The sequence below is a fragment of the Mobula birostris genome, chromosome 8 (genome assembly GCF_030028105.1).
Source record: "Mobula birostris isolate sMobBir1 chromosome 8, sMobBir1.hap1, whole genome shotgun sequence".
NCBI classification, from domain to species: domain Eukaryota; kingdom Metazoa; phylum Chordata; class Chondrichthyes; order Myliobatiformes; family Myliobatidae; genus Mobula; species Mobula birostris.
The window spans coordinates 3,035,128-3,058,608 of NC_092377.1; the positions used below are offsets into that span (position 1 = coordinate 3,035,128).

The 23,481-nt window shown below is 45.1% G+C and overlaps 1 protein-coding gene across 1 annotated transcript in view; it reads left to right on the forward strand.

Moving 5' to 3' along the window:
• Positions 1 to 23,481, forward strand: part of LOC140201104 (zinc-binding protein A33-like) — a 45,426-nt gene that overhangs the window by 14,186 nt on the left and 7,759 nt on the right. The window contains exons 2-5 of the mRNA XM_072264707.1: positions 5,583 to 5,678; positions 11,260 to 11,493; positions 15,758 to 15,780; positions 17,791 to 17,906. Of these exons, the coding sequence (XP_072120808.1) occupies positions 5,583 to 5,678; positions 11,260 to 11,493; positions 15,758 to 15,780; positions 17,791 to 17,906 (469 nt within the window). The remainder of the gene's footprint in view (positions 1 to 5,582; positions 5,679 to 11,259; positions 11,494 to 15,757; positions 15,781 to 17,790; positions 17,907 to 23,481) is intronic.

Sequence of the window (23,481 nt, forward strand, 5' to 3'; positions counted from 1 at the left end):
TCAAGAATTGATAGATTCTGGCATTGTACCAGATGACTGGAAAATTGCAAATGTTACTCCGCTATTTAAGAAGAGCAGGAGGCAACAGAAAGGAAACTATAGACCTGTTAGCCTAACATCAGTGGTTGGGAAGTTGTTGGAATTGATTGTTAGGGATGAGATTACGGAGTACCTGGAGGCACATGACAAGATAGGCCAAAGCCAGCATGGTTTCCTGAAAGGAGAATCCTGCCTGGCTAACCTTCTGCAATTCTTTGAGGAAATTACAAGCAGGGTAGACAAAGGAGATGCAGTAGACGTGGTGTATTTGGATTTTCAGAAGGCCTTTGACAAGGTGCCACACATGAGGCTACTTAGCAAGATAAGAGCCCATAGAATTACAGGGAGGTTACTAGCATGGGTGGAGCATTGGCTGGTCGGCAGAAAACAGAGAGTGGGAATAAAGGGATCCTATTCTGGCTGGCTGCCGGTTACCAGTGGAGTTCCGCAGGGGTCAGTGTTGGGACCACTGCTTTTTATGATGTATGTCAATGATTTGGACTATGGGGTTAATGGGTTTGTGGCTAAATATGCTGATGATACAAAGATAGATGGAGGAGCAGTTAGTGTTGAGGAAACAGAGAGCTTGCAGAGAGACTTAGATAGTTTCGAGGAATGGGCAAAGAAGTGGCAAATGAAATACAATGTTGGAAAGTGTATGATCATGCACTTTGGTGGAAGAAATAAATGGGCAGACTATTATTTAGATGTGGAGAGAATTCAAATTGCAGAGATGCAAAGGGACTTGGGAGTCCTTGTGCGGATACCCTAAAGGTTAACCTCTGGTTGAGTTGGTGGTAAAGAAGGCAAATGCAGATGTTGGCATTTATTTCTAGAGGTATAGAATATAAGAGCAGGGATGTGAAGTTGAGGCTCTATAAGACACTTGTGAGACCACACTTGGAGTATTGTGTGCAGTTTTGGGCACCTTATTTTAGAAAGGATATACTGACATTGGAGAGGGTTCAGAGAAGGTTCACGAGAATGATTCCAGGAATGAAAGGGTTACCGTATGAGGAACGTCTGGCAACTCTTGGGCTGTGTTCCCGAGTTCAGGAGAATGAGGGAGGAATCTCAGAGAAACATTCCGAATTGTTAAAATGCCTGAACAAATTAGATATGGCAAAGTTATTTTCCATGGTAGGGGAGTCTAGGACAAGAGGGCACAACTTCGGAATTGAAGGACATCTGTTTAGAACAGAGATGCAGTGAAATAATTTCAGTCACAGGGTGGTAAATCTGTGGAATTTGATGCCACGAGCGGCTGTGGAGACCAAGTCACTGGGTGCATTTAAGGCAGAGGTAGATAGGGTCTTGATTAGCTGGGGCATCAAATGGTATGGGGTAAAGGCAGGGAAGTGGAGATTACTGGAAGAATTGGATCGGCCCATGATTGAATGGCAGAGCAGACTCGATGGGCCGAATGGCCTAATTCTGCTCCTCTATCTCATGCTGTTATAGTCTTATAAGAGTGTTGAGTGCTTTCACCACACTGCCAGGGGGTGGTGGTAGAGGAGGATACATTAGGGTCATTTAAGAAACTCTTAGTTAGGCACATGGATGATAGGAAAATGGAAGGCTGTGTGGGTGGGAAGGGTTAGATTAATCTCAGAGTAGGTTAAAAGGTCATACACTCAAAACTTCTATAGTTGTACCGTGGAGAGCATTCTGATGGGCTGCATCACTGTCTGATATGGAGGGGCTACTGCACAGGACCGAAAGACGTTAGATAGATAGATAGATAGATAGACAGTTACACTTTATTGATCCTGAGGGAAATTGGGTTTCGTTACAGCTGCACCAACCAAGAATAGAGCATAAATATAGCAATACAAAAACCACAAACAATCAAACAACAAAATGCAAACTATGCCAGATGAAAATAAGTCCAGGACCAGCCTATTGGCTCAGGGTGTCTGACCCTCCACGGGAGGAGCTGCAAAGTTCGATGGCCACAGGCAGGAACAACCTCCCGTGACGCCCAGTGTTGTATCTCGGTGGAATATGGCCGAAGTCCAACAGTAACAAGTTCAACATCAGGTCTACAAACACATTCCCTGATCGTAATATGACCCGGATTGCACCATCTGTTGTTAACCAGAACAGTAAGCACCCAACTCCCTCACACTTACCGCTCTCAGTGCACTTCCGGTCAGTCCGAACGGTCTGGAAGCCGTCCATGGAAAAGTTTTGACGGGTATGTCCTCGTGCAGCCCCGTTCCAGTGAAACACATAACACTGCTCTCCCGAAATGTTCTCTGACACCCGGCTAGCGCCGTGAACTCGTCCATTTTATTACCCACCGAACTCCTCTTCTCCACAAGTCTCTGTTGTCTCGACCCGGTCCTCTTTCCTCGACTTAGTGATCCTCCCCTGCATCCGCTGTGTGTTTTCCTCCAGATTTCAGCAGGGGTGTCCGCCACTCTGCTCGCTCAACCTGCCGGCATAAGCTCAATCAGCTGGTCCCTGGAATAAACAATGCGACCATACTGCTGCCCCGCTAATAAGGCGTGTCAGAATGTAACTATTTCCAGCGCTAAAAACCCAAATAAAACTCTCTCTACCAGAATGTTAGAGAGGGTGCAGCTTCAACGTGATACTATGAAAAAAAATACAAAAATAACGTAAGTTAAAAAAGTAAGAATACTCGTTGGAACGGCTGTAACAGGCTGCATGCACGACCGGCGCAATCACACGTCGCAGAGGATTGTAAATTTAGTTGGCTCCATCTTGGGTACTAGCCTACAAAGTACCCAGGACATCTTTAGGGAGCAGTGTCTCAGAAAGGCAGTGTCCATTATGAAGGACCTCCAGCACCCAGGACATGCCCTTTTCTCACTGTTACCATCAGGTAGGAGGTACAGAAGCCTGAAGGCACAGACTCAGCGATTCAGGAACAGCTTCTTCCCCTCTGCCATCCGATTCCTAAATGGACTTTGAAGCTTTGGACACTACCTCACCTTTTTAAAAAAAATACGGTATTTCTGTTTTTGCACATTTTGTAAATCTATTCAATATATGTAATTGATTTACTTGTTTATTTATTATTATTATTTTTATTTATTATTGTTTTTTCTCTCTGCCAGGTTATGTATTGCATTGAACTGCTGCTGCTAAGTTAACAAATTTCACATCACATGCCGATGATAATAAACCTGATTCTGATTCTGTACTGTGCTGCTGTGTTCAGTGTTCCGTGTATATCAATACACTGCAAAATGATTTGGTCGGTATAAAAAGTACTAAAGTCAAGCTTTTCATTTCATTTCAGTACATGTGACAAAAATAAACAAATTTCCCAATTATCAACATTCAGACAGAACCAGAATGAGTTAATATTTCATGAAATTGTCTTCTTGGATGGTGGTAATGCTGTTCTTTTGAAAAAGTTTGTGCATTTTGAAATCACACACACCCCAACATAGAGTCACAGACAACTACAGTAAGAAACAGGCCCTTTGGCCCATTTAGTCCATGCTGAACTATTAATCTGGCCATTCGCATCTACTTGCACACGAACCATAGCCCTCCATACTCCTCCCATCCATATACTTTTCCAAATTTCTCTTAAATGTCTTTTGCATTTTTTATTCTCCATAAGCACCTCATTTACTCTTACCTAGCTATACCTGCTCTGCACCTCCTTCTCCTTCTTAACCAGAACTTCAAGATCTCTCAAAATTCAAAGTTCTCTAAACCTGTTATCCTTGTCTTTTATTCTGACAGGTGCATACAAGCTCTGTACGCTAAAAATGGCACTTGTGAAGGCCTCCCACTTACCAAGTACACCTTTGCCAGAAAACAGCCTGTCCCAATCGACACCTGCCAGATCCTTTCTGTATCCATCAAAATCGGCCTTTATCCAATTTAGAATCTCAACCCGTGGACCAGGCCAATCCTTCTCCACAATTATCTTCAAACTAATGGCATTCTGAACATATTCAGAGAACTGTTGTAGGTAGCTGCAGAGATCAGGACAGAGTGTGGCATAGCAGCAGCACTGTTCCAGAGATCCTGGTTCGATCCTGACCTCCAGCGCTGTCTGTATGGAGGTGCGTTTCCCCGAGTGCTCCTAGGGCACCAGCCGCTCTAAACCATCCCCTTCTGTGTCAGTGAGTCTGCAGGGAGACTCATAGTCCAAGGGTACACTGGGGGAAGCCCACAAGCCTTGCCACATAGTCCGGTGCCAGCGTAACATGCCTACAATGTTCAATAGAACATTCCAATAACAAGATCAACAATTTCAAAACAAAATCAAAAATAAAGCCCTTTTCCACTCTCCCCACCCACCCACCTACTCACAAGCACTGACAGGCATCCAACCCCAGAATAGGCTGCCATGGGGCCTCAACTTCTAAACTCGCCAACTTCAGTCTGTGAGCTTTGACTTTCAGTATCAACTCCAGGGATGATACTGAATACCAGTCTCACTAATCCCATCTGCCTGCACATGGCATAACTCTTTTAAATAACACTGCCCTGTAACTTCACCAAAGATTTCAAGTACATTTATTATCAAAGTATGTATACAAAATTCAACTCAAAATACCATGGAAACGGTAAGAAAACATCAAACACCCAACATGCAAAAAAAGAACAATTTGTTCAAATGGCTAAAAGCAAGCGAACAACACAGAATATAAAACATCAAACTAGGAGTCCAGTAGTAATCAGCTTAGTTCAGTGCAAAGCGATATGGCCCTAGCATTCACCCAATCCACCTGGAAGCACCCAGCACTCACAACTCCCATCTCCCCTAACCTTTCCGCGCTCTCACCTCAATCCTACATCCTCTAGTACAATATTTGACACTTTTGGAAAAGGAATCTTAACATCTGCTCCATCTGTGCCCCTTGAAATCTTATAAAACGCAGTGAAATGCATCGATTGCATCAATGACCCATGCAGTCTGAAGATGTGCTGGGGGCTGCCTGCGAGTGTTGCCATGCTTCTCGTGCCAACGTAGCACGTCCACAACTCACCAACCCGAAGTACTCACTAACAAAGTATTGGAACAACTCACCAACCCAAAGTACTCACTAACAAAGTACTGGAACAACTCAGCAAACTCACTGACCCGAAGTACTCACTAATAAAGTACTGGAACAATTCAGCAAACTCACTAACCCGAAGTACTCACTAACAAAGTACTGAAACAACTCAGCAGCTTGGGCAGCATCTATGCACAAGAGTAAACATGTCAGAATGGGAAGGGGAATCGGGATTGAAATGTTTGGCCACTGTTTGTCCTGCTTCTGGCGGATGGTGTGGATGTGCTGAGCGAAGCGGTTCCCCCAGTTTACGATAGGTTTCACCAATGTAGAGGACATTGAGAACACCAGACTCTAACCCAAACCTGTACTTCTCCTGAATGTGGGACAAAACCGAAGGACCCAGAGGAAACCCAGGCAGTTACAGGGAGAATGTACAAACTCCTTGCAGACAACAGCAGAAAGTGAATCCCGGTGCTGTAAACCATTGTGCTAACTACTACGCTACCCATTTATTTTTCAACTAATTTCTTCAAACTAATATTCTTTCAGGATGTACTGGGGATATCAATTGAAACCCTAAAAGCTAAGAAAGAGAAGTTCCTTGGGATCAAGAAAGAATATGACCTGACTTTAAACCACATTAAGGTGAGCTATTTAACATGGTCTCTGAAAGACTGAATGCACCACAGGCTTTCTTTGTATAAAGCTGAAATCTGCTCTGCTTCATTTCGGTTCACACAACGGGGGAGGTCGAGTTCCGAACTTACAATAAAAATGCAATTCGTGTCACAGAGACACAGTACACTGCAGCACAGAATGAGGGTCTTCAGCCCATCTAGTCAATGCCAACCTGTTTTTCTGCCTAGTCCCTGTTAACTGCACCCTGACCATATCCCTCCATACCCCTTCCATCCATGTACACATCATGAACTCTCTGAGTACAGGGTCCAGAGAAACTGATGTTGCCGTCTCTAGTCACAGACTCTCTGAGTACAGGGTCCTTCTCGGTAAGTCGGGGTTACTGTTGGAGTGGGTTCAGTGCTCAGCAGGAAATAGAGGTTGTCCAGAGTGATCCTGGGGATGGAAAGGTATGAGGTGTGTTTGATGGCTCTCTGAGCCTGTACTTGCTGGAATTTTGAAGGATGAAAGGGGGATCTCAATATCAAATATTGAAAGACCTAGACAGAGTGGATGTGGAGAGGATGTTTCCAACTGTAGGGGAAGTCCAGGACCAGAAGGCATGGTCTCAGAATAGAAGGACATCCCTTTAGAACAGAGATGAGGAGAAATTTCTTTAGCCAAAGGGTGGTGAATCTGGGGTATTCATAGCCAGATGGCTGTAGAGGCCAAGAATTGAATATATTTAAAGCAAGGGTTAATAGATTTTTGATTAATTGGCATCAAAGTTTATGGGTTGAAGACAGAAGAATGGGGTTGCGAGGTGTAACTAATCAGCCGTGATGTTGTGTAATAATCGTATTAGGGAGCTTAACGTAAAGGAACCCTTAGGAGGCAGTGATTATAATATGATTGAATTCATTCAGCAATTTGAGAGAGGGAAGCGTAAGTCAGATGTATGAGTCTTGCAATGGGTTAAAGGGAATTACAGAGGCATGTGAGGAAAGCTTGACCAGGTGGATTGGAGGAGGATACTGGTGGGGATGACAGCAGAGCAGAGATGGCTAAAGTTTCTGGGAACCATTCACAAGGCACAGGATAGATCTGTCCCACAGAGGAAGAAGTTCTCAGATGGCAGGGGTAAGCAACTGTGGCTGACAAGAGAAGTTAAGGACTGCATAAAAGCTAAGAAAAGGGTAGCAAAAGTGAGTGGGAAGTTTTATGACTAGGAAGCTTTTTAAAATCCAACAAAAAACAACTAAAAAAAGCTACAAGAAGGGAAAAGATAAAATCTGAGGGCAAACTAGCCAATAATAGACAGCAGGATACCAAAAGTATTTTCAGTTTTATAAAGAGTAAAAGGGAGGTGAGAGTTGATATTGGACCATTGGAAAATGATGCTGGTGAGGTAGTAATGGAGGACAAAGAAATGGATACTTTACATCAGTCTTCACTGTGGAAGACACTAGCTGCCAGAGGTCCGTGAGTGTCAGGGAGCAGGAGTGAGTGCCATTGCTATCACAAGGCAAAAAGTGCTAGTGCTAGGCATTCTCCGTAACCTTTGACACCCCGACTAATCAAGTAAATTATAAATGGTCTCTGTACTCTCTATGTAAAAAGCAGAGAGGGCTAGTCTGATACAGACACACATCTTGGGCACTGTGTACCAGGTACAGTGTGATCAACTGTAAAAGCATAAATGGATATTTGGATAATTGAGGACCAATTGGGTAAAGTGATAATGGATCAGAGATCTGAGCCTCACACTGTGACAGTTTTGTGTAATTGTGCATTCAATCATATGTTGCTTGGTTCAAAGTTCAAATATACAGCCCCGAGATTCATTTTCTTGTGGGTATTCACAGTAAATACAAAGAATCAATGAAAAGATGCCCACAACAAGATGGACAAACAACCAATGTGCAAAGGACAACAAATGTGCAAAGACAAAGGGGGAGAAAAAGAACCAAATAATAACAAGAATAAATAAGCGATAAATATCTTCGCTGTGCGAGACACTAGCAGTGTACCAGATGTGGTAGAGTGTGAGGGAAGAGAAGTGAATGCAGTTACTATTACAAGGGAGAAGGTGCTCAAAAAGCTGAAAGACCTACGGGTACATAAGTCACCCAGACCAAATGAACTGCACCGTTGGGTTCTGAAAGAGGTAGCGGTTGAGATTGTGAAGGCTGCAGAAGGATTTAGACAGATTAGGAGAATGGGCAAGAAAATGGCAAATGAAATACGTTGTTGGAAAATGCATGGTCATGCACTTTAGTAGAAGAAATAAATGTGCAGACTATTTTCTAAGTGGGGAGAAAATGCAAAGGGACTTGAGAGTCCTTGTGCAGAAAACCCTAAAGTTTAACTTGTAGGCTGAGTCAATGGTGAGGAAAGCAAATGCCATGTTAGCATTCATTTCAAAAGGTCTAGAATACAAGACCAGGAATGAGATGCTGAGGCTTTATAAGGCACTGGTGAGGCCTCACTTTGAGCATTGTGAATAGTTTTGGGCTCCTCATCTTAGAAAAGATGTGCTGGCATTGGAGAGGGTCCAGAAGAGGTTCACAGTTTAAGAATAAGGGGTAGGCCATTTAGAATGGAGTTGAGGAAAAGCTTTTTCACCCAGAGAGTGGTGGATGTATGGAATGCTCTGCCCCAGAAGGCTGTGGAGGTCAAGTCTCTGGATGCTTTCAAGAAAGAGATGGATAGAGCTCTTGAAGATAGCGGAATCAAAGGTTATGGGGATAAGGCAGGAACTGGATACTGATTGTGGATGATCAGCCATGATCACAGTGAATGGCGGTGCTGGCTCGAAGGGCCAAATGGCCTGCTCCTGCACCTATTGTCTTTGTCTATTGTCACAACGTTGATTCTGGGAATGAAAGGGTTATCATCTGAGAAACATTTGATGGTTCTGGTACTGAACTCACTGGAATTTAGAAGTTTGAAGGGGGATCTCATGAAACCTTTTGAATGTTGAAAGGCCTAGACAAAGTAGATGTGGAAAGGATGTTTCCCATGGTGGGGCAGTCGAGGACAAGAGGGCACAGCCTCAGGGTAGAGGGGCATCTTTTTAAAATAGAGATGTGGAGTAATTTCTTTAGCCAGAGGGTGGTGAATTTGTGGAATTTATTACCACAGGTAGCTGTGGAGACCAGGTCATTGGGTGTATTTAAGACGGAGCCTAATAGGCTCCTGATTGGGCACGGTATCAAAACTGACAGGGGTAAGGCCTGGGAGTGGGCTGAAGAGGGGGAGAGCCATGAGTGAATGGCAGAACAAACTCGATGCACCAAATGGGCTAATTCTACTCCTATGTCTTATGGTCTAAGTGTCAAGAACATGAGACGAAGAGTCCTTGAAAGTGAATCCATAGGCTGTGAGAACAGTTCAGCGATGGAGTGAGTGAAGTCATTTCCTCTGGTTCAGGAACCTGATGGTGAGGGGTAATAACTGTTCCCGAACCTGGTGGTGTGGGTCCTGAGGCTCCTGTACCTTCTTCCTGACGGCAGCAGTGAGAAGAGAACATGTCCTGGTGGGTGGCAGTCTTTGTTATTGATAATGTGGCAGTGGTTCATGTAGATGTGCTCAATGGCGGGGAGTGTTTCACCCATAATGGACACTATCTTCTGTTGAAGGACACTGGTGTTTTCGCCCCAGGCTGAAGGTGCTGGGCTCTGTTAGGACTTTATTCCCTATCTGAATGCAGTGAGATTTAATGGAGCAACAGTAGACAATAGACAATAGGTGCTGGAGTAGGCCATTCAGCCCTTCGAGCCAGCACCGCCATTCACTGTGATCATGGCTGATCATCCACAATCAGTATCCAGTTCCTGTCTTATCCACATAACCTTTGATTCCACTATCTTTAAGAGCTCTATCTATCTCTTTCTTGAAAGCATCCAGAGACTTGGCCTCCACAGCCTTCTGTGGCAGAGCATTCCATACATCCACCACTCTCTGGGTGAAAAAGTTTTTCCTCAACTCCGTTCTAAATGGCCTACCCCCCTATTCTTAAACTGTGGCCCCTGGTTCTGGACTCACCCATCAGCGGGAACATGCTTCCTGGCTCCAGCGTGTCCAATCCCTTAATAATCTTATATGTTTCAATAAGATCCCCTCTCAGCCTTCTAAATTCCAGAGTGTACAAGCCCAGTCGCTCCATATGACAGTCAATATACTCACTGCTGTAACACCGTGCAGCTATAGAAGTCTGTGAAAGTTTTAGATGACATGCTGAATCGGCGTAAACTTCCAAGAAAGTAGAGGTGCTGCTGTTCCTTCTTTGTGATGTCACTTACGTGCTGGGCCTAGGACAGATCGTCTGATATGGTGAAGCAAACTCACTAACCAACCCTGTACTTCCTCATCTAAGTCATTTCTAAAATTCTCAAGGAATCCCAGAAATGTCAATAATACAATTATCTAAGGGAGAATCTCTGACCTGAAATTTTTTCTCCATTTCTCTCACAACAGATGCTACCTGACCCACTGAGTATTCGCAACAATTTGTGGTTTTGTTTCAGATTTCCAGCATTTACTGGATTTTTTTGATTTCCCGTCGCGGTTAGCATAATGCTATTACAGCGCCAACTGTAAGATTGGGTTCAATTCCCACTGCTGTCTGTCAGGAGTTTGTATGTTCTTCTGACCACATGAATCTCTTCCAGCTGCTCCAGTTTCCTCCCACATGTGGAAGACGTTAGGATTAGTGAGTTGTTGGAATGCTACGTTGACGCTGGAAGGGAAGCATGGGGACATTTGTGGGCTGCCCAGAGCAATTTTTCCTGCATTTGATTTGACGCAAACAACATGTAGCACTGTGTATTTTGATGTGTATGAATCACAAAAGGTTGGTGTGCAGGTGCAGCAGGCTATCAAGAAGGCAAATGGAGTGTTGGCCTTCATTTCTAGAGAGATTGAATTTAAGAACAGGGAGGTCATGCTGCAACTGTACAGGGCACAGGTGAGACTGCACCTGGAGTACTGTGTGGTGTTCTGGTCTTACTTGAGGAAGGATATACTGACTTTGGAGGCAGTGTAGAGGAGGTTCACCAGGTTGATTCCAGAGATCAGAGGATTAGACTATGAGGAGAAATTGAGTCGCCTGGGGCTGCACTTGCTGGAATTCAGAAGGATGAGAGGAGATCTTACAGAAATATAAAATTATGAAAGGGATAGACAAGATGGAGGCAGGAAAGTTGTTTCCACTGGTAGGTGAGACTAGAACTATGGGACATAGCCTGAAGATTCAGGGGAGTAGATTTAGGATGGAGATGAGGAGGAACTGCTTTTCCCAGAGGGTGGTGAATCTGTGGAATTCTCTGCCCAATGAAGCAGTAGAAGCCAGCTCAGTAAATATATTTAAGACAAGGTTGGATAGATTTTTGCATAGTAAGGGAATTAAGGGTTACGGAGAAAAGACAGATAGATGGAGCTGAGTTTACAGACAGATCAGCCATGATCTTACTGGATGGCAGGGCAGGCTCGACGGGCCGGATGGCCGACTCCTGCTCCTATTTCTTATGTTCTGATGTACATGTGACAAATAAAACTAATTCTTAAATCTTTAATCTTTAGACTCTGTTAACTACTGTTGTTCCAGAGCCAGGCCTCAAGAACGGAACGACAAATCAGACAGGAATTCCAGAAACTTCACTCTTTTCTCCACACGGAGGAAGCAATGCTGCTGGACAGCCTTCGGAATGAGGTGAAGAACCAGGTTCAATCAGTGCAGGAGAAGGTGAAGAGAATCGCTGAGGAGATTTCCATGCTGAAGGCTAATATCAAAACCATTGAGTGCCAACTCAGCCAGCGAGACACTGCGCTCTTCTTGCAGGTGAGTGGGAGAAGCCCCAGCAAACAAAGTTCAACCCTAGGAACAAGTACCAAAACGTCCAAAGTAAATTGTATAAGACATTGATGGGGCTTAATTTGGAGCAGTGTGTACAGTTTTGGTCAGAAAGATGTAAATGGGGTTGAAAGAATACAGAGAAAATTTACAACGATTTTGCCAGGTCTGGAGAACCTAATTTATACAGAAAGATTAAATATGTTAGGACTTTATTCCTTGGAACATAGAAGATTGAGAGGATATTTGATGGAAGAGTACAGAATTGTGAGGTGTATAGATAGGGTAAATGCGAGCGAGCTTTTTCCACCAAAATTGGGTGGGACGACAACCGGAGTGTGAAATGAACTGCAAGTGCAAGTGGTGCATGTGAGCGTGATTTCAAGTTTTAGGAGAAGTTTGAGTAGGTACATGGATGGTAGGTATGTGGAGGGCTATGGTCCTGGTACAGGTCGATAGGAACAGGTAATTTAAATGTCTTGGCACAAACTAGATGGGCCAAAGGGCCTATTTCTGTGCCATACTTCTCTATGGTCATGACTCTAAATTTTGTTACAAAGTACATATTTCACCATATACAGCCCTGAGATTAATTTTCTTGTGGGCATTCACAGTAAATACAATGGAATACAATAGAATCAATTAAAAACCGCACACAAGTTGGGCAAAGAAACAATGTATAAAAGATAACAAGCTGTGCAAATATAAAAATAATAATAATACATAAATAAATAAATAAATAAGGAATGCATATCGAGAACATGAGATGAGGAGTCCTTGCAAATGAGTCTATAGGTTGTGGGAACATTTCAGTGATGGGGTGAGTGAAGTTATCCCCTCTGGTTCAGGAGCCTGATAGCTGAGGGGTAATAACTGTTCCTTAACCTGGTGGTGTGAGTCCTGAGGCTCCTGTGCCTGCTTCCTGATGGCGGCATCGAGAAGAGAGCACGGCCTGGATGGTGGGAGTGCTTGATGATGGATGCTGCTTTCCTGTGACACTGCTAGATGTTGATGAGAGGCCTTTACCTGTGATGGACTGAGCCATATTCACTACTTTTTGTACGAAAAGGCCAAGAGCTGATTGATTCCATTGGGTCCGAGGAACCTCCTGCCTGGGGGCATTCAGCCCCCTCCTGTGCTAGCTCATTCCCACATCCTGCTCCACATCTTCCACACTCATCCACTCCCATGATCAGCCAGACCTGGGATTGAGACCCAATGGTCAAATTGCCCTGAGCAGTGAGCCCTGGGGTCGAAGACAAAGGTCAAAGCCACATGATTGGCCAGTCCTGAGGTCGAGACCTGAACGTGAAATTGCCCTGGTCAGTGAGTCCCAGTGTTAAGGATTGATCATCAATGTCACCTGATCAGTCCTGGGGTAGTCCGAGCACTAAAGTGTGTGAGTCTGGGTCAGGGACTGGAGGCTCAGGGACGGCCTGTCCTGGGGCTCTCTCCGTGTGTGGGTGGGTGGGTGGGTGGGAAAGGGGCTTGTTGTGCTGCTGTTGTTTTGTTGTTATGTTGTTGTTCATGCTTGTGTTGTTCTGCTGACCATTATGGTATGCTACGTCCATGCCAGGATGTATGGCAACACTTGTGGGCTGCCCCCAGCATATCCTTTGGTTGTGTTGGTTGTTAACACAAACAATGCATTTCACTGTATGTTTTGATATCCATGTGAAAAACAAATCTAAATCTATCTAATCTTATCCCCACTGACATCCATAAACCAGTTCCCACTACTTTCTCGGGGATTGATTTCTGGATCCCAGAAAACTGCCATCTCCCTGCTATTCTCTGCCCCCAACTTTGGCCTTTATTTGTGGACCTCTGGCCTCTGGCTATTAGTCCTCTCCAAAGAGAGCTCTTCCACTCGTCTAACCCAACATTTCAAAGTATTTTAAGTCTTCCTAAAGTCACCCATCAGCTTCCCTATTGGAAGGAGACCATTCTAACTTTCTAATGACATGCTGAAATACTCTGGACCATGCTAAGCCATTCCATCTCGCTGGTGACATGCCAGACTATGCTGCACCATTCTGGACTATTCCGACTCTCTGGTGACATGCTAGACTATTCTGGACCGTACTAGACCATTCTAACTCTGTGCTGACATGCTAGACCATTCTGTACCTTGCTGGTCCACAGCAGATGCCATCTCATTGGCTCATTACTCAACCCTGGACTATCTGGACACCAAAGAGGCATACATCAGGATTTTCTTTATTGATTACAGCTCAGAATTCAATACTCTTGCATCTACTCGAAACTAAACAGTAAGCTTCTAGACCTTGGTCTCAATACCTCCTGATGAAGGGTTCCAGCCCGAAACGTCGACCGATCTTTTCCACAGATGCTGCCCGACCTGCTGAATACCTCCTTGTGCTCAATTTGCTTACTTACAGACCCCAGTCAGTTCGGACTGGCAACAACATTTCCTTCACAATCTCCGTCAGCACAGGTACACCCCAAGGTTGTATGCTTAGCTCCTGTCTACTTGCTTTACCCTTATGACTGTGCGGCTAAGCTCTGCTCCAATGCCATATTCAAGTACTTCGATAATAAAATCATTATCCACTGCGATGTACCATCAGACGTTGGAGTGGAATTGGGCCATTGAGCCATTTACTGCTGTACCAGTCTATCATGGCTGACCTATTATCCCTCTGAATGCCATTCTCCGCAGATGCATAACCCTCTGGCTTAAGAATTTCCTCCTCATCTGTGTTCTTCCTTCTATTCTGATCCCACGCCCTCTGGTCCTGGACTCCCCCATTATTGGAAGCATCCTTTTCACATCCACTCTGTATAGGCCTTTAAATATTCAATAGGTTTCAATGTGATTCCCTTGCATTCTTCTAAACCCCAGCGAGTACAGGCCCAAAGCCTTCAATTGCTGCTTGTATATTAACCCTTTTATTCCTGGAATCATTCTTGTGAAGCTCCACTGCATCCATACCAATGCCAGCTCATCCTTTCTTAAATAAGGGGCTCAAACTGTTCACAGTACTCCAAGTGCAGTCTGACCAATGCCTTAAAAAGCCTCAGCATCATATCAAGCAACACACATCAAAGTTGCTGGTGAACGCAGCAGGCCAGGCAGCATCTCTAGGAAGAGGTACAGTCGACGTTTCGGGCCGACACCCTACGTCAGGACTAACTGAAAGAAGAGTTAGTAAGAGATTTGACGAAGGGTCTTGGCCCGAAACATCGACTGTACCTCTTCCTAGAGATGCTGCCTGGCCTGCTGCGTTCACCAGCAACTTTGATGTGTGTTGCTTGGAATTCCAGCATCTGCAGAATTCCTCGTGTTCAGCATTATATCTTTGCTTTTATACTCTAGTTCTCTTGAAATGAATCCTGACATTGTATTTGCTTTCCTTTCCACTGACTCGACCTGTCCACGGTCCCTCTGAGCATCAAGAGTTGTGAACAATGAATTACTCTTAGGGTCTGAGTGGAGAGTCAGTGAGTGGGTTGTAGAATTGTACCATCGTCACCTCGGATTATAAATCTGTTATCCACATGCCTCATGCATCACCAGGAGATGGGACTACATCATTCAGCTTTTGACTTCAGAACATCTCATTGAACATAGAACATTACAGCAAAGCCCTTCGGCCCACAATGTTGTGCAACCTTTTAATCCACTCCAAGATCAATCTAACCCTTCCCTCCCACATAGCCCTCCGCTTTTCTATCATCCATGTGCGTAGTCTCTTAATTGTTCATAATGTATCTGCCTCTACCACCACCCCTGGCAGGGCGTTCCACTCTCTGTGTAAAGAAATCACCTCTGATATCCACCCTATACTCTCTTCAACCTCCTTAAAATTATGGCCTCTCGTAATATCCATTTCCGCCCTGGGAAAAAGTCTCTGGCTGCCTACTCAATGTATGCCTCTGGTCATCTTGTACACCCCTACCTAATTACCTCTCACCCTCCTTCACTCCAAAGAGAAAAGCCCTGGCTCGCTCAACCTTTCCTCATGAGACATGCTCTCTGATCCAAGCAGCTTCCTGGTAAATTTCTTCTGCACTTACATGCTTTTATAGTGTTAGGCTGCATTTTTAACCTATAAAATATGCTGCATTTCTTAATGTTCAGAGACAGCTCATCTTATTTGCCCAAGCCTGGGTCAACTGCCAGTACCTCGGTAGCGGGTTTGCCCGAAACATACGCGGTGTATTTAATGAACTTTGGATCCACACTATTCGTATAACTCAACTAAATCCTCTCTTCTTTTTCTTCTAGAATCTTCCAGCAACCAAGAAAAGGTACGAACAACATGTGTACATTTTGTGATTTTTGGTCTTGCTTTCAAATTCAAGTTCAATTTGAAGATTATTGTTATCTGACCGTACATATATGGTTGGTATCCGACTGTCTTGAAGGACAATAGGTGGTGACGATGATCATCACAAGCCTGGATGGAAGGTATGGAGATCCTAGAGATGCCCAGTCGTCAAGACCCCTCTCAGCCTCACCAGTGTAGTCCAGAGGAAAGCTTATGAAACAATACGCTTGGCACCTTCTGGCTGCAGGAGCTGCTGGGAGGATGTTCAATGACGTCCCGCTGCCTTAGGGTCCACTCCGAATTTGCTGTCTGGGTTTAATCCTGTAGCCTTTGTATCTCCTGAGGCTGCCCACAAGGCAGTGGGACTATTTACCCACAGCTGGGGATCTGGTTCACAAGCACCAGGGCCTGCGTGCTATGTGTGCAGGGGCCAGACCTATTCCCCGTCCCCTGGAGTTCAGCCTGAATCTGAAAGAAGTTCAGTTTCCATGTATCGCCAGCGAGGAGGCACTACACAAGGCTTGCTGTTGGAGAGGCAAGGAGGGAGACTGGCAGGGAGAGACCTACACATCCAGCTCTCCTTTTCGCAAGACTGCTAGCCAGCGGTGGAATCTGAAAGTGAGAGTGACAAGCACTACCCGCTACACTACCACACTAGGTACATCACAACAACCATTTTGACACCATGTACACAACCAAACGAAACAATAGTCCTCTGGACCATGGTGCGTCCACAGAACATAAGTTAAATATAATTCAAAAATGTCGGTAGTGTGCAACACAGGTAAACAGTAAACCCCTCACTGTCCTGGTGATGAGACCTCAGTGTTGACAGGGTATTCATTAGTCTCACGGCCTGACAGAGGAAGCTGTTACCCAGTCTGACAGTCCCAGTCCTGATGCTCCTGTCCCTCCTTCCTGACTGTAGTGGGTCAAAGAGATTGTGGGATGGGTGGTGGGGATCCTCAACAATGCTTAAAGCTCTTCGTCTGCAACACTCCTGGTAAATGTCACAAATGGGGGGGGGGGGAGGGAGACCCCAGTGATCCTCTTGACAGTTTTTATTATCCTCTGTAGGGTCTTGCGGTCCGATGCCTTGCAGCTTCCGTACCACACAATGATGCAGTCAGACAGGAGACTGTTGGTAGTGCTCCTGTAGAAAGTTGTTAGGATGGGAATGGGAAGTCTTGCTTGCCTCAGTCTCCTCAGAAAGTTTAGACGCTGCTGTGTCTTCTTTACTGCTGAGGAGGTGGTGTGAGTCCAGCCTTGCCCTCCTCACTCACTGTCCATTGAGAATTAAAAGGGAATTGAGGTACAGGAGGCTTGGGAAGGTAGAGGCTGGTTTACTGAAAGGCTGCCAGCATGCAGAGGATCCGAAAGAGTTCATGTGGTGACAGTGGGCACAGAGGAAAGCAGACGGTTCTTTGGCCTTTGTTGGAAGATAGTTTGTATTCATGTGTAAAAATATCCTGCTATTATTGTTCAGAATTAGAATTAGGTTTCTTATAAGACCATAACACATAGGAGCAGAATTAGGCCACTCAGCCCATCATGTCTGCTGCGCCATTTCATCATGACTGATTTATTATCCCTCTCAACCCCATTCTCCTGCCTTCTCCCTATAACCTTTGATGCCCTGATCAAGAATCTATCAACCTCTGCTTTAAATGCACCCAATGACTTGGCCTCCACAGCTGTCTATGGCAATGAATTCCGCAGATTCGCTACCTTCTGTTGTAAGGTGATGCCTCTCTGTTCTGAGGCCGTGGCCTGTGGTCCTAGACTTCCCCACTATAGGAAACACCCTCTCTACTTTCTCACTCTCTAGGCCTTTCAGTATTGAGCAGAATACTACAGCAAGTACGGTGCCTTCGGCCTACGATGTTGTGCTGAACCATATAAACTTACTCCACCATCAATCTAATACTTCACTGATTCCAGATGGAAATTCCTCCTCGTTCACCCTCTCTGATATCTTCTCTCTTTCCAGGGCTCAGTGTGCTCTGGAGGACCCAGAGCCACTCTCCGCGATGATCAACGTGGGATATTACGTGGGTTCACTGCAGTACCGAGTCTGGAGGAAAATGCTGACAATCATCAATGCAGGTTTGTGCCCCTCACCACTGACCCGAGACCGGAGTGCTCCCTCCGTCAGTGCCTTAAACCTGGAACATGAGGACACAAATTCCCATTTCTGTCCGCTGAAAGCATTTGAGGAATTTTATTCTTTCTGGAGGGTGATGACCAGTGGTGTTCCACAAGAATCTGTTCTGGGAACCCTGCTCTATGTGATTTTTATAAGTGACTTGGATGAGGAAGTGGAAGGGAGGTTAGTAAGTTTGTAGATGCCATGAGAGTTGGCGGCGTTGTGGACAGTGTAGAAGGCTGTCATAGGTTACAATGGGACATTGGCGGGATGCAGAGATAGGCTAAGAACTGGCAGATGGAGTTCAACTCAGAAAAGTGTGAAGTGATTAACTTTGGAAGATCAAATTTTATGGCGGAATACAGGGTTAATGGCAGGATTCTTAACAGTGTGGAGGAACAGAGGGATCTGGGGTTGTCCATAGATCCCTCAAAGTTATCGCTGCTGGGTAAGAAGTCATGTGATGTGTTGGCCTTCGTTAGTCAGGGGATTGAGCTCAAGAGCCGTGTGGTAATGTTGCAGCTCTATGAAACTCTGGTTAGACCAACTTGGAACATTGTGCTCAGTTCTGATCCCCTCATTACAGGAAGGACATGGAAGCTTTAGAGAGGGTGCAGAAGAGATTTACCAGGATGCTGCCCGGGTTAGAGAGCATGGATTATGAGGGTAGGGTAAGCAAGCTAGGGATTTTCTCTCTGGAGTGAAGGAGGATCAGAGGTGTATAAGATAATAATAAGTGGCAAAAATCTAGTTGGCAACCAGAGATATTTTCCGAGGCTAATGCTCAGCTCACATGAAGGACATCATTTGAAGGTGACTGGGGGAAAGTACAGGGGGATGTCAGAGGTGGGGTTTTACAGAGAGTGGTGGATATATGGAACTCACAGCCAGGGCTGGTGGTAGAAGCAGATACATTAGGGACATTTAAGAGATTCTAGATAGGCATATGGATGATCGAGGAGTGAAGGTCTACATGGGAGGGAAGGATTAGTTTTATTTTATTTTATGTATTTATTTAGAGATCAAGCGCAGAACCAACCCTTCCAGACGCCCAGCAATCCACCTACTTAACCCGTTCCTAATTTACAATGACCCATTAGCCTACTAACCGGAACGTCTTCGGACTGTGGGAAGAAACTAGAGCACCCAGAGGGAACCCACGAAGTTACAGAGAGGGCATACTGACTTTCTTACAGAGAACTCCGGAATTGAATGCCAAACTCCAATGTCCCAAGCTGTAATAACATCACGCTAACCACCATGATGCTGGTCTTGGAGTTGGTTAAAGCGTGTCAGCATCGTGGGCCCACGGGCCTATACAGTGCGGTAATGTTCCAACTGGGTTAGGATGAGGGCAATACTGTTGGAAGAGGCACCGTGGTGAGAAGGGGTTTAACGAATGAGGAAGGGCAGCTCCCGTCAGCCATGGTCCCTTTGGAACTCGGAGCTGTTGGCCTCAGCTCCTACTGAGACACAGCCTGGAGATTCCCAGACACTGCACACTGGGCAGTGACAGGACAGATGGAGGGGGGGAGTACTGGGCCGACCGTATGCTCCTCTGAGTTCCTCCAGCTCAACTACGAATGTTGCATCCCAGCTCTCTACACTGCTTACGCAAGCCAGTACAGGACGATATGGAGAGCAAGCTGTGGCCCGTACAGCAGGCTCTCCCTCCCCACACAGCTGATACAGTTTGGCACCAGCGGTGTCGCAGGAGCTGCCAGTCAGCATTGAACTCAACATAGGACTGCGTTAGGGAGTCCAACCCCGGATTTTTCCTCAGGGTTTACTCCCAAAGCCTTCCCCCTGTGTGGGTATAGCCGCAAGGCAGCAGAGGTTTGAGATCAAAGCTTTCCTTCTTCTGGATGAGCTGCCAATGATGGGTGATGAAACATAGAAATATAGAAAATAGGTGCAGGAGTAGGCCATTCGGCCCTTCAAGCCTGCACTGCCATTCAGTATGATCATGGCTGATCATCTAACTCAGAACCCTGTACCTGCCTTCCCTCCATACTCCCGGTCCCTTTAGCCACAAGGGCCATATCTAACTCCCTCTTAAATATAGCCAATGAACTGGCCTCAACTGTTTCCTGTGGCAGAGAATTCCACAGATTCACCACTCTCTGGCTAATGAAGTTCCACCTTGTCCACGTCAATAAACAATAGGTTGATGCCTGAAGCTTTATGCAGCATTGGTTAGACCGCACTCAGAATACTGTAAGCAGCTTTGGGCCCCTTATCGAAGGAAAGACAATGGAGAGGGTCCAGAGGAGGTTTACGAGAGTGATCCCAGGAATGAATCAGAATCAGGTTTATTATTACCGGCATGTCTCGGGAAATTGGTTAACTTAGCTGCAGCTGATCAATGCAATATAGAAGGGGGGAGGGGGGGGGGAGGTAAAAATAAATAAATAAAATCAATTTCCCTATATGTATATTGAATTGATTAAAAATCATGCAAAAAAACAGAAATATATTAAAATGTGAGGTAGTGTCCAAAGATTCAGTGTCCATTTAGGAATCGGATGGCAGAGGGGAAGAAGCTGTTCCTGAATCACTGAGTCTGTGCCTTCAGACTTCTGTATCTCCTGCATCATGGTAACAGTGAGAAAAGGGCATGTCCTGGGTGCTGGAGGCCCTTAATAATGGACACTGCCTTTCCGAGACACTGCGCCCTAAAGATGTCCTGGGTACTTTGTAGGCTAGTACCCAAGATGGAGCTGACTAGATTTACAACCTTCTGCAGCTTCTTTCAGTCCTGTGCAGTAGCCCCTCCATACCAGACAGTGATGCAGCCTGTCAGAATGCTCTCCATGGTACAACTATAGAAGTTTTTGAGTGTATTTGTTGACATGCTAAATCTCTTCAAATTCCTAATGAAGTATAGCCGCCTTCTTGTCTTCTTTATAACTTCAACTATATGTTGGGGCCAGGTTAGATCGTCAGATACCTTGACACCCAGGAACTTGAAACTGCTCACTCTCTCCACTTCTGATCCCTGATGAGGATTGGTATGTGTCCTTCGTCTTACCCTTCCTGAAGTCCACACTCAGCTTTCTCGTCTTACTGACGTTGAGCACAAGATTGTTGCTGTGACACCACTCCACAAGTTGGCATATCTCTCTCCTGTACGTCCTCTTGTATCCATCTGAGGTTCTACCAACAATGGTTGTATCATCATGAAAGGATTAATGTATGAGGAACATTTAATGGTTCTGGGCATGTACTCCAAAAGATATAGGAGCAGGATTAGGCCATTTGGCTCATCAAGTCTGCTGTGCCATTTCACCATGGAAGATCCTTATTTACTCTCAACCCCAATCTCCTATCTTTCCTCTGTATCCCCTCATGCCCTGAACAATCAAGAGTCTGTCAACCTCTGCCTTAAATGTACATAAAGATGTGAGGTCCACAGCTGCCAGCGAATTCCACGGATTCACCACCCTCTGGCTAAAGAAATTCCTCCTCATCTCTGTTCTAAAAGGATGCCCTTCTATTCTGAGGCTGTGTCCTCTGGTCTTACATTCCACCATAATAAGAAACATCCTCTCCACCTAGACTTTTCAATATTCGATAGGCTTCTATTAAGGCCGTTCACCAGTTGATGGGTTTCAATTAGGTCACATTTCAGTCTTCTGAATTCCAGTGAATACAGGACCAGAGCCATCAAACGCGCTTCATATGACAAGTCATTCAATCCTGAAATCATTTTCACGAGCCTCCTTTAAATGCTCTCCAGTTTCAGCACATCCTTTCTAAGACAGCTATATCGGACCCCGGTCAGACCCCACTTGGAGTACTTTGCTCAGTTCTGGTTGCCTCACTACAGGAAGGATGTGGAAACCATAGAAAGGGTGCAGAGGAGATTTACAAGGATGTTGTCTGGATTGGGGAGCATGCCTTATGAGAATAGGTTGAGTGAACTCGGCCTTTTCTCCTTGAAGCAATGGAGGATGAGAGGTGATCGGATAGAGGTGTAAAAGATGATGAGAGGCATTGATCATGTGGATAGTCAGAGGCTTCTTCCCAGGGCTGAAATGGTTGCCACTAGAGGACACAGGTTTAAGGTGCTGGGGAGTAGGTACAGAGGAGATGTCAGGGGAGTGTTTTTAACACAGAGAGTGTGAGTGCGTGGAATGGGCTGCTGGCAATGGTGGTGGAGGCAGATACGATAGAGTCTCCTGGATAGGTACATGGAGCTTAGAAAAATAGAGGGCTATGGGTAAGCCTAGTAATTTCTAAGTTAGGGACATGTTCGGCACAACTTTGTGGGCTGAAGGGCCTGTATTGTGCTGTAGGTTTTCTATGTTTCTATGACAAGGGGCACAAAACTGCTCACAATACTCCCAATTGAGGCCTCACCAGTGCTTTATAAAGTCTCAACATTACATCCTTGCTTTTATATTCTAGTCCTCTTGAAATAAATGCCAATATTGCAATCGCCTTTTTTAAGAACATAGGGAATAGGAGCAGGAGTCGGCCATCTAGCCCATTGAGCCTTCTCCACTATTCAATAAGATCATGGCTGATCATCTCCACCTACCTGCCTCTTCCTCATAACCCTTAATTACCCTAACTATTCAAAAATGTATCCAACCTTGTCTTAAATATATCCTCCTCATCTCTATCCTAAATCTACGCTCCTGAAGCTATGCCCCCTAGTTCTAGTCTCACATACAGTGGAAACAACTTTCCTGCCACTATCTTATCTTATCTATCCCTTTCATAATTTTATATGTTTCTGTAAGACCTCCTGTCATTCTTCTGAATTTCGGAGAGTACAATCCCAGGCGACTCTATCTCTCCTCATAGTCTAACCCTTCAGCTCTGGAACCGACCTGGTGAACCTCCTCTGCACGCAGTACTCCAGGTGCAGCCTCACCAGTACCCTGTACAGTTGCAGCATAACCTCCCTGCTCTTAAATTCAATCCCTCTAGCAATGAAGGCCAACATTCCATTTGCCTTCTTGATAGCTTGCTGCATCTGACAGACTCACTCTGTAAACTAACTTTCTGGGAGTCGTGCACGAGGACTCCTAAATCCCTCTGCACCTCTGTTTGAACGCTCTCCCCATTTAGGTAATAGTTTACACTGTTGTGCCTTTGACCAAAATACATTTCTCAACACTCTATTCCTTCTGCCACTTTTTTGCCCGTTCGTCCAATTTGTCTGTCCAGGTGACTCATCTACCCTCAGACCTTTCAGTTTCACAAGAACTTTCTCTCTATTAATGGTAACTTCCCACACTTCTTGACCTCTGCCACATGGAGCTTCCAACTTGCTGCTCGTGTCTTCCACAGTGAAGACTGATGCAAAATACTCACGCTTTTTGTCCACCATTTCCTTGTCCCCCCACCCCATTATTCCAGCATTGTTTTCCAGTGGTCTGATATCCATTCTCACCCCTCTTTTACACTTTATGTATCCGAAGAAACTTTTGGCATCCTCTTTCATATTATTGGCTAGCTCACTTTTGAGTTCCATCTTTTCCTTCTTACTGACTTTTTTATTTGTCTTCTGTTGGTATTTAAAAG